The following is an 11,206-nucleotide window of genomic DNA, read 5'->3' as shown; positions in this document are numbered from 1 at the left end:
CATAGTTACCCGAGCGGCTTATATGTGATTTCAGCTTAAATATGTTTATGAAATAGTTTAGATTGTTGACATTGGTGTTGTCTAAAAGTACTAAAAGTAGACCCACAATGAAGTTATTTGACATTTTACCCTAGGTAAGGATTTTTTATTTAAAAACAAATTATTAATACAACCGTAGCGGAGGGCCCCATGTTAATGCTCGCCTGGGGCCTCCAAACTGCCAAGTCCGCCACTGCATACCTATAGCGTTCAGCTGAAGCTGTGGTTTCCAGACGATATCCAGCACTCTGCGCTGACGACAGAGCTCCTGCTCGCACTGGACGATGGTTCCTTCAGCAGCATCATAAAGTTGTTCGCTGTCAGACTCTCCCTGAGGTTCTGAAGACATGGTTCCTGCAGCTGCAGAAGATCTTCAGCTCAAACTCACACAAACACCGCCGTCATCTTAACAGCAGCAGCTCCGATCATCTGCTAGTCTCTCAATCACAGCCACGTTGTCTTTACGTTCAACACGTATTCACTCATTTACGACACTTTGGAAAATGCTGAGAGTTCCGACATGAACCACGTGTCGTCCTTCCTGTCCACAAACCCAACAAACGTCCAAACTAAACAACACCGTCCGAAGAACACAAAGCTAACGCTGCTAGCATGCTAGCACTTCTTGCTCTCTTTCGTTTTTGGTGGTTTGGAAACAGCGTCATGGCGCATTAGCGCCACCAACTGGTCTGGTGTGTGGATCCAAATGGGCAAACTATTTGAGAGCGAATATAATGTATACCATAACTAACAACAACGTTCAGATTTGATTACAAAATGCATGAAATACTATAGAGCTTAAAAGTCTTTTTTATTATTACTCGGACATTATACAAATGCACCAAGAAAACCCATAAATGAACAAAGAAGCAAGTGAATAAACAAAAACGTAGATGCAAAAAATAAATTAAAAAGAAGATAACACTAAAGTTAAGTAAAACTGGGATCGATTAAACAACATTGTTTATTTAATGTTTATCCTAATTAAGTACTTAAGCCTTTTTTCCCTCTTGATTTTCTGTTGTAATAATTGGTAAATACTTATATAATGATTTACTACCCCCCTTGAAGGCCCAAGGTGCTGTACAGTCACAGACCCATTCACCCATTTACACAGATGGTAGCTCCGCTGCCAAATACTGGCGCGAACGTTTCATCAAAGACAATTTGGGGCTCTTGCCCAAGGACACTTCAACACATGGGCAGGCAAGGCGGGAATTGAACCAGATATCTACAGATAAGAAGTCGACCACCCTACCTCTTCACCACGACTGCCCTGCAAATATCAAATCACATCCAGATTATCTATAAACATAAATAACATCTGCTTGTATTTGAACCCTACTTACTGTCTGCAGGTCTGAGAGAAAGTATGTTGTATTGATAAACACTATTATTTTCTTTTTCTCATCTGTATTTGTTTATCCACACATACCTGCTGTGATGATGATCCTGCAGGAATAACAGTAATGTTGGAGGCCCAAATATAATAACATAATAATGTCTAGTAAATAAACAAGACTTTTAAGACAAATAAGCTTCTTAAAATTTGTTCCATTGTGCTTCCCTGAACACAACGGATCAGGGGCCCGTTTCAAGATACAGGTTTAACATATTCAGAGTTCAAACCTGAACTCAGAGTTCACTGGCTCAAAATTTGCAAACTTTGAGTTTTCGGTTTCAGAACAGCTGAAAAGAGTTGATTCAATCAATTTTGAGTTTTTGGACTCAGAATCAGGTACGAGCATCGAGATTATACAAAAGCACTGAACAATTTAGCAAAGACCTTTAGATTCACCATGGCAACGGGAGCAAACACCTTTAGGGCATCATACTTCACAGTGACAGAAATTGATGTGTTCCTACAAGCATATGGCGATTAGGAGCACACAGAGAGTTGGGAGAAAATAGCTGTCAGTTAATGCGTACATCTACATTTTAACCACTCCAATACAGGATAAGTACTAAATAATGTCAGGAATGTAATTTTGTCATTCGTTAAGTAAGGAATAGCTTTTGATCAGTCAATAATTTAAGGAGTAATCTCCGTAATTGCATGAATGACCGTTTTTCGTGGTTTAAGTTATCTTCGTTTCTAAAACTGTAAACTCAGAGTTTCAACAAACTTGCGTCTTGAAACGGGTCCCTGGTTCACAGGTTTAAAACTCCAGTCATCGAGGGCCAGGGTCCTACATGTTTTCAAGCTAATGTGCAATTAAAGCTCTTTATTGGCTAAGCACACCTGATCCAGGTAATCAACAGAAAATGATAAAGGATTTACGGAAAACCAGCAGGATATTGGCCTTAGAAGTCTTGAGTCTGAGACCCCTGAAATAGTTTGATTCTTAAAACTAAGAAGAGTTTTCAACTCTGCGGTCTTGTTTAAATTCAGGACTTTAACTCCCTCAAATGCAGCATTTGGTTCATTAGAATTGAACCAAAAAAGTGTCTGGAATATCCTTTGATTTTCCCCCTTTTTTTAGTAATTAAAAGAAAACTAAGAAGCAACTGATTTGAATTTTCTTGGTTGGGTTGGTAAGCTACACCTCCTATGTTTCTCCACTAGGGGGCAGCACAGAACCTTCATTGTTTTTCATTGGTGTGTGATCCTTAAGGAGCTTCAAAGTGAATTGCAGCTTTGTTCGCACAAAGATTCAGAATAACCACAGTGGGCATGACAGGTTGAATTAAGGTCTGTTGAAGCAGATTTATCTGGAACTTTTCTTCCATTTGAAGGGTCAAATGGGCAAAAAAAAAAAAAATCAAATAAACCTGGAAACATGTTTTAGTGGAGTTGACAGTTATGGAGGATTGCAGCCTTTAGTAGGTGAGAGCTTACTTTGCTTTTTCTGCTTCATGTTGGCTTACTCATGTCAGCTTGTTCGTGTTTCACAGCTTTCTTCACTGAACTCCATGATCCTCAGTGGGTTTTAATGTCTTTTCACTTCAGCTTAATCAACTAATCTGCTGTCTACTTTTAGCTTCAGTTTCTCTTTCATGTTCTTGCCATGTTTTGAAATGTTTTCTCTCAAAATTGCAGATATTTCACAAACTTTGTGTATCTGACAGAGGAAGACGCTGGTGACGGAAGCTATGATGTCACAAACTTCAAAGACTTCTGTCTGCAAATTGAGTCTTTCTTCCTTTTCTTTCAATTCAACTTTTATTTAGCTTGACTATTTTAAACTGTAAAACACTTTAATTTCAAAACAAGGGGATCTTATTTTGCTGCCTTTCCTGCCTAGGAGATATAAAGACCAACTTAAAAAATTGTTCTAGTAAAACCCAGTGAACATTTCAATGTGGGCCCCATTTGGTTTACCTGTGTGCTTAATTGGTGGACCCCAGGTGGGACCCCCAGGAGCAAAGATGCAAGAGGTGAGTACTGAGATAATGGGGTAAATGATGGGGCTCTTGGCAGTGGTGACAGAAGTTGGATCCAGGGAAGCATGATGATTATGATGATGATGATAGTGGTAGTGGTGGTGGTGATGGTGATGGTGATGGTGATGATGATGATCATCCTCCTGGGAACAGGGATTGAGACATGAGCATTAACAAAATGACTTTAACTTAAACTTCAAAAGCTGAAGCACAAGGTCAGGGTACTTCACCAGGTACAGCAATGAACCAGCGATGAATGCTGCAGCAGGGCCCTCCTAAATAGCTGACTGTGGATGATGAGATGAGTGCCAGCAGCTGTGCACCAGGACAGATTCACGCGTTTCCATCTGGAAATCTGATGAACGAGTCTAGGTTTGGAGGATGTCAGGAGAACGGGACATTTCTGACTGTATTGTGTCAAATGTCAAATTTGGTGGAGAGGAAATGATGGTGTGGGGTTGTTTTTCAAGAGTTGGGTTTGGCCCCTTAGTTCTAGTGAAAGAAACTTTGAATGCTTCAGAATACCAAAATATTTTGGGCACTTCTGGCCCCCAACCTTGTGACAACAGTTTGGAGCGAGCCCCTTCCTGTTCCAACATGACTGTGTACCAGTGCACAAAGTAAGGTCCATAAAGACATGGATGACAGAGTCTGGTGTGGATAAACTTGACTGGCCTGCATAGAGACCAGACCTGAACTCCACAGAACACCTTTGGTATAAATTAAAATGGAGACTGAGAGCCAGGCCTTCTTGAGCAACATCAGTGTGTGAGCTGACCAATGTGCTTTTGGAAGAATGGTCAAGAATTCCTATAAACACCCTAATCAACCTTGTGGACAGCCTTCCAAGAAGAGTTGAACCTGTAATAGCTACAAAAGGTGGATCGACATCACATTGAACTCTATGGATTACTGTAAGAATGGGACAGCTTTATAGTTCATGTCAAGGCAGGTGAGTCAATACTTTTGGTAATATAGTGTTTGTAGTATTAATATGAAATTCCCGGTTCCGGGTCACGAGCAGACGTGTGTCTCCAGCTCTCCTCAACTCAAAGTTTTTTAAAGTGGCCTACAAGCGACTTTAATCACCAAGCTGCAGCAACAACTACCGCAACGAGGAGAGTTGAACATGGCACCGAAGAAAAATCTTGAAGCTGATCTGGCAGAGGTTAAAACCGCGTTAGCCGACATCTCGGCTAACCCCTTCTCTTCAGCGTGATGCTAAGCTTGAAGCTCTGCTGGCGCTCGAAGCTAAGCTAACACCACTGCTCCAAATCGTGGAAGATTTCCATCAAGAAAAGGCACGTAACGAACAACGAGATAATCGCCAAGATCTCCTGGAGAGGAGGATGCATGACATGGATCAACAGGCACGGATGAATAATGTGATTCTCACGGGACTTCAACTACAACCCCGGGGGCGGCCTGGTGCTACCAGCGCTAGCACGGATGCTAACGGAGCTGATATGGGAGCAAACGTGACCGTGGAGGATCAAGTTGGAGAATTTCTTGCGTCTAAAGGGATTCCCTTGGACCTAAATACTGTTGAGATCTGTCATCCGCTTCCTCGAAGAAAGAATACGGATAAACCAGCGATCCTGATCAGGTTTGTGAATCGAAAGCACAAGATAGCTCTGATGAAACAACGTAAAAACCTGAAGGGGTCGACTGTTTATCTTAATGATCATCTGTGTAAATATTATGCTGATCTGGCGAAGCACGCGAGGCTCCTACGATCGAGGAAACAGATCCACAGTACGTGCGTGGACTCTGAACTCCAGAATCTTTGTGAAACCACTCGGACCACCGGACGTTACAAAGCCTTTGGAAATAAAATCCATGGAAGACTTTGAGAACTGTGGGATTATGCATGTTTGACCCTTTAATTCAAGCAAAAAGTGAAATGTGAACTCTACAACCGCGGATACGACCTCTGACCCAATTCTGAGCTGCAGAATGAGCACATTTCCCTTGAGATGAGACCTTCACAGTCCCTCAGTCAAAACACCGAAGAAGAACCGTTACGTGGCCTTAAACTTGTTCCTAAGCAGTGATGTAGCACTGATTCTGATTAAAAAAAAAAAATAAAAAAACATTTTTATTTTATTTTATTTTGTAATTTTTTTATCCTTTTCTTTTCAACTTATTTTTTTATGATAATGATTTTAATGAAAACAATCTGCACAAATTGTATTTTTTTATTAGAATATTTTGATTTTTTTCTTTCTCCATATACTAATGAAGATAATTTTTACTTATTATTTTTATATTTTTTTAATAATAATTATTTGATTAATACAATCTGCACTAATTTTCTTCTTTTTATGAGAATATCTTGACCTTTACTGCATTAGCAAATGAAGATGATTTAATTATTTTTGTATTATCATAATTCATGCACAAAGTGTCTTTTTTTCTATGAGAATATTAGATTACTGTTTATGTAATATGCAGTAATGATTATTAAAAAGTTTACAATCACTATGGTATTAATTTTCTTTACTGATTAATATGAATGATTTGTCGTGGATGCTTTGAAACTTGATTACATTAATGATATTAATGATCCTTAATAGCCTGATTTTATTAATAATTGATATTAAGTCCTGAACCAGATATTGATAATTCATGTAGAGAAAATGGTATGGTCGAGTCGGGGTGGGATTATATAAGTTCGCTTCCTTCCACTCCCTTTCAAGTGATCTACTTGTGATTTATTAAGTGATATGTTATGTATGTATTATGACCTGATTGCTTGAAATAAACCATTTCATTCATTCATTCATTCATTCATTCATTCATTCATTCATTCATTCATTCAATATGTGAAACAAAGTGTGAACCTTCATGAAGAGGACTATCACAGCTGATTTTACTGTCTTAAAGTGTCTTGCAGATGAAGAAGAAATTGACTTTTGTCAGATGACTATATTCACTGTTAGGAAGTTTCTCTCTATCCCTGGTAGTTTACCCAGAAAAACGTCAGAAGAACGGAAAGATCTCCACGTTGGAACACAGCAGAACTTCAGAAGGAGCAAAACAGCGAAGTTTGTTATCTTCCTGAGTTTAGTTCAGACCCATATGAACCAAAATACAGTCAGTGTTTTTTTTTACGAATCAGCATCTTGTTGGTTGCAAACTGCTGCAGTCAGCTGATGTCTTGTGAATACAGAATAGATAAATTTATCTAATTTATATTAATATACTCATCTCTCAGATGCTTTATATTCTGAACCACCCATTGCCTCTTGACAACATTCCCTCAAACGCTGCTGAATGTGTCCAGTCGTTGTAAATGCTGAGTATTAAATAAACATATTGTTTTTTAGTTGAAGTCCCACTTAGCCCCTCCCTTTCTTTGTGGCAAAATCACATTGGTAAATTAGCTGCACTTGAACGTCTCTTACAAATTGTTAGATAAAACGGGTGATTTAAACCTGAAATAGGATACATATTTATCCAGCCTAAATGGGACAATTCAAGGTTTTTTGTTTGTCCCCTTTATATTTTTTGTGGGATGGAAATACTTTGCTTAGATAATATTCATATATGGATGATACTTTCACTGGGTGACTTGTATGTCTTACAACAGAAGTTTTTTGTGTTTTTTCTTTTTTTTTTTTTACTTGTCCTGTCCAACAGCTGAGCCAACAGATGCGGACTGAGAGCTTCTTGTGTTGGGCAGATTTTACTGTCACAACAGGGATTTATTGAGTATAAACCCCTGTTGTATTTCATGCTAAACTTTATTTATATTGATTATGTTTTATTTTATTTATTTATTTTCTTTGTTGTTCTCTGATCGACCTCTGATTGGAAGATTGCAGGTTCGATTCCTGCCTTGCCTGCCTATGGGTCTGTTACTAAAGTGCTTTGGGAGTTCAAGGAAGGCGGTAAAGCCCTATACAAATATACACCATTTACCATTTATCCATCATCTGTGGTGTTAACATATACAATATAAAATTCAATTAAATTCTGAGAAAATAAAAGAATAATGAAAAATGTGAACACTTGAAATGTGTAGTTTTTTCATGTTATTTGAATGTTCTAGTGTCTTGATCACATTGTGTTGACGATTAGTGTTCCATTTTCAGTTACTGCAGTATTTTAATCAAAGTTTAGGAATAAATCTGAATTCAAATTGCTTTCATTTTTGTGACAGAATCAAATCATGTTTGGGTTCTTGCTGAACAGTTTAAGGAAACACATTCTTTCCACAAAAACAAAGCTGCTCGTCCAATCATATAGATTCCACAGTCCTACTGCTGATGATGCTCTTCTGTAGAATCTGCTTCACCAAAAGCCTCTCAGAACTCACAGATGCTGCCGTTTGTTGGAAAGTAGCAGCACTGCAACACCAAACATGAAAGAGCATCAAAGCTCCTCCAGTTCATTTCTATAACACTGAAATACAATCACTTTTTCCATTCATTCTTCTCATTTGCTTTGAGTCCCAAATTCTGTGTTTTGTTCAGCACAGGCTGACTATAACACAGAAGCTCAGAGAATCAGGCGCTTAGATTTTCTGCAAGAGAACCAACAAACAGCAGAAACCCATAATGTAGGAAAGACGCCACACTTCTTACTGTCCAGGTCCACTTTAGTCTGCAAGGTAAAGATTACAAAATAGTGAAAACTACAAAGAGCAGAAAAACATTTCTAATCTCTACTAGAAAACATGAATGACATGAACAGAAGAAAAAAAATCAGTTTATTTCTTTGCTTCAATAATATTTCTTTAAAAAAAAACAAGATTACTTAAAAATTCCAGAACAAAATATAGTTGCATCTTTAACCCTTGTGCTATCCTAGGCATGTTTACATTAAAAATGGGGTCATGTGGACCCCACAAGACAGTGAACTGAACTTTTTTTTTTTTTTTTCAAAGATTTTCTTATCTTCACTGGTGTCTGTGGCAAACATAAAATCCTGTCCACCTTTGTTATGGGAAGGATCACACTTCAATATAAGGGTGGGGTCTTCTGGACCCCATAAGAAAGCACAAAGGTTAAAGTGGGAAATGTCAATCAAGACTTAAATTCTTCATAGGTACAATTCAAAACAATAGATTTAGATCTAAAATAATTTTTAAAAAGTAAAAAAAGAATAATTTCATGAAAAAGTTCAGTGTTTTTGATCAATTAAAAAAGTAGACCGCCAGTACATAGCAGTATGAAGTGCCAGAGAGATAATTCAAAGGCTTGGAAAAACCTTTGAAGGGGTTTGAAGTTAATTAACTGATTAGGGTGGGCAACTCAGAAAATTCAATACTTTTCATTAAATAATCAAATTTTCTGAGACAGAACTTTAGAGTATTTTTTTACACATAAATTAAAATCATACAAAAACGAAGGTGTAAATATTTTACAAAGTGGGTCGCTAGAGAACATGCAGAGCAACTTTGTGTTGCTTATCTTGGACACTGAAATCTTTATTACATTCTTTGACAAGGGATTATTTCCTTTTGGAGCTTTCATGTATCTTTTGAGCCCTGCGACGGACTGGCGACCTGTCCAGGGTGTACAATGCCTTCGCCCTTCAGTAGCCAGGTTAGGCTCCAGCACCCCCACGACCCCGAAAGGGAAGAAGCGGACAAGAATATGGATGGCTGGATAGATGGATGTATCTTTTGAGACTAGACATTTGTCTAAAACTTCTATCACATTCTGTACAAGAAAAAAATATTTCCTCTAATCTGAGTTTTTTTGATTGATTACAAGACTAAAACTTTCATTACACTCTTTACAGGAATAAGGTTTATCTACTGTATGAGCACTCATGTGCCTTCTGTCACACTATTTTACAATGAAAAAGCTTTTCTCCTGTGAGTTCTCAAGTGTGTTTTCAGATGAGATAAGCGATTAAAACTTGTATTGCATTCTTCACAAGAAAAAGGCTTTTCTCCCGTATGAGTTCTCATGTGGGCTTTGAGATTATACATTTCACTAAAACTTGTATCACATACTACACAAGAAAAAGGCTTCTCTCTTGTATGGGTTCTCATGTGTCTGTTGAGGCCAAATATTTGACGAAAACTCTTATTGCATTCTTTACACGAAAAAGGCTTCTCTCCTGTGTGAGTTCTCATGTGCGATTTCAGATGAGCTGAACGTCTAAAACGTGTATCACATACTTTACAAAAAAAAGGCTTTTCTCCTGTATGAGTTTTCATGTGTGCATTGAGATTATGACTTTCACTAAAACTTTTATCACATTCTTTACACGAAAAGGGCTTCTCTCCTGTGTGAGTTCTCATGTGCGTTTTCAGACTATATAGACGTCCAAAACTTGTACCACATACTTCACAAGAAAAAGGCTTTTCTCCTGTATGCGTTTTCATGTGCGCATTGAGATTATACACTTCCATAAAACTTTTATCACATTTTTCACACGAAAAAGGCTTCTCTCCTGTGTGGGTTCTCATGTGAATTCTAAAAAGAGACCACCAACTAAAACTTTTACCACATTCTTTGCAGTCATAGGATCTTTCATCTGACTCAGTTCTCCTGTAGACATACAGATTATTAACAATTCTTGAGCTTTTACCAGACTTTAAACAGGAAAGTCTTTCTTTGTTTAGGATTTGGTTGTGTTTTTTAACCAAAGTTGCCGAATTGGATTTTTTTTTAAGATCAGAGCCATGATGACTTTCTGACATTAGAGAGTTGTCCACATTTTGGTCATAACCTTTGTCATTTCTCTGATCTCTTTTCTGTGGGTCTGCCTCTCCCTCTGTAGTTGATGCTGATTTTTCATGCTGGGTTCCTTCTTCAACCTGACTATCAATTACATTAAAACACCACTGACTATTTAGATCTGCTAGATTGTGCTCATTTTCCTCATAAGTAAGAGTCTCCATCAAGGTATCAGTCTCTTGCTTCAATTCAAGCTGATCGTCATTGTGACTGATACAAAGCCATTCTTGCTCCTCTTTAATCTGTAGAGGTTCTAGTTCCCTACAATCTTCTTCAATCTGTGGAGGCTCTTGTTCCTCCTGTTCCTCTTTAATCTGTGGAGGTTCTGGTTTCTCTTGTTCCTCTTTAATCTGTGGAGGTTCTGGTTCTTTCTGTTCCTCAACTTGTGGAGGTTCTTGTTCCTTCTGTTCCTCTTCAACTTGTGGAGGTTCTTCCTGTTCCACTCTGGAGTTCTTCTTGTGGTTGCAGAGATCTACCCTTTCACTCGCATAATGTTGAGGGAGGACTGCAGGGGCACAAACACAAGAAAATTGTATTTTTATACTTTTACAGCAGTCAGTTACTTCAGTTAAAATTACTACTGTTTACATTTTTATCTAAAAAATATATCTCTTTAGTCCCCACTTAAAGTTAAGACAGGAAAAGGTGATGTTGGTCTGTCTGTGGGAGAAACACCTCATTATTAGGAGTGTAACAATTCATTTAAATAACAATTCAATTTCTTGTCATAGTTTGTGGTTGATAATACGATTCATGTTTTAATTCTGTCCAATTCACTGAACTAAAAATCAATCCGGGACATCACCCAGTGTGACTCAGATAAATATCTAGGCATTGCACAGTAAAGCTGTGGTTTTATGTTTAAACATAAAATTAAATGTTCTTGTCAACAGCTGTGAAAAAGCTAAGAACTAAAAGGAAATTCTCAGAATTTCTCCTTGTAGTTTAAAAAAAGGTTTTTGAAGAAAAAGGGCAAATAACCTAGAGGAAAAAAAATAATTTTCTTTAGCAAATCTAAACAGCTTTCAACTACAAATTTTCAAGTTTAACAGGATAATAGCTGAGAAAAGTCAAACAATTCTATC

The 11,206-nt window shown here is 37.8% G+C and overlaps 2 protein-coding genes and 1 pseudogene across 2 annotated transcripts in view; 1 reads left to right on the top strand and 2 right to left on the bottom strand.

The window, feature by feature from the left end:
- The window catches only part of LOC112145042 (zinc finger protein 436), a 6,489-nt gene extending 5,430 nt beyond the window's left edge, over nucleotides 1–1,059 (bottom strand). Inside the window, exon 1 of the mRNA XM_024270043.2 lies at nucleotides 241–1,059. Within this exon, the coding sequence (XP_024125811.1) occupies nucleotides 241–388 (148 nt within the window). The 5' untranslated portion in view covers nucleotides 389–1,059. The remainder of the gene's footprint in view (nucleotides 1–240) is intronic.
- Nucleotides 1–11,206, top strand: part of LOC112145059 — a 188,019-nt pseudogene that overhangs the window by 15,955 nt on the left and 160,858 nt on the right.
- LOC112145051 (gastrula zinc finger protein XlCGF8.2DB-like) overlaps nucleotides 8,006–11,206 on the bottom strand; it is an 8,747-nt gene continuing 5,546 nt past the window's right edge. Inside the window, exon 2 of the mRNA XM_024270057.2 lies at nucleotides 8,006–10,626. Coding sequence (XP_024125825.1) covers nucleotides 9,227–10,285 — 1,059 coding nt within the window. The 5' untranslated portion in view covers nucleotides 10,286–10,626 and the 3' untranslated portion in view covers nucleotides 8,006–9,226. The remainder of the gene's footprint in view (nucleotides 10,627–11,206) is intronic.

This window comes from Oryzias melastigma, linkage group LG2 (genome assembly GCF_002922805.2).
Source record: "Oryzias melastigma strain HK-1 linkage group LG2, ASM292280v2, whole genome shotgun sequence".
Classification (NCBI taxonomy): domain Eukaryota; kingdom Metazoa; phylum Chordata; class Actinopteri; order Beloniformes; family Adrianichthyidae; genus Oryzias; species Oryzias melastigma.
This window is presented reverse-complemented; position numbering and strand designations above follow the sequence as displayed.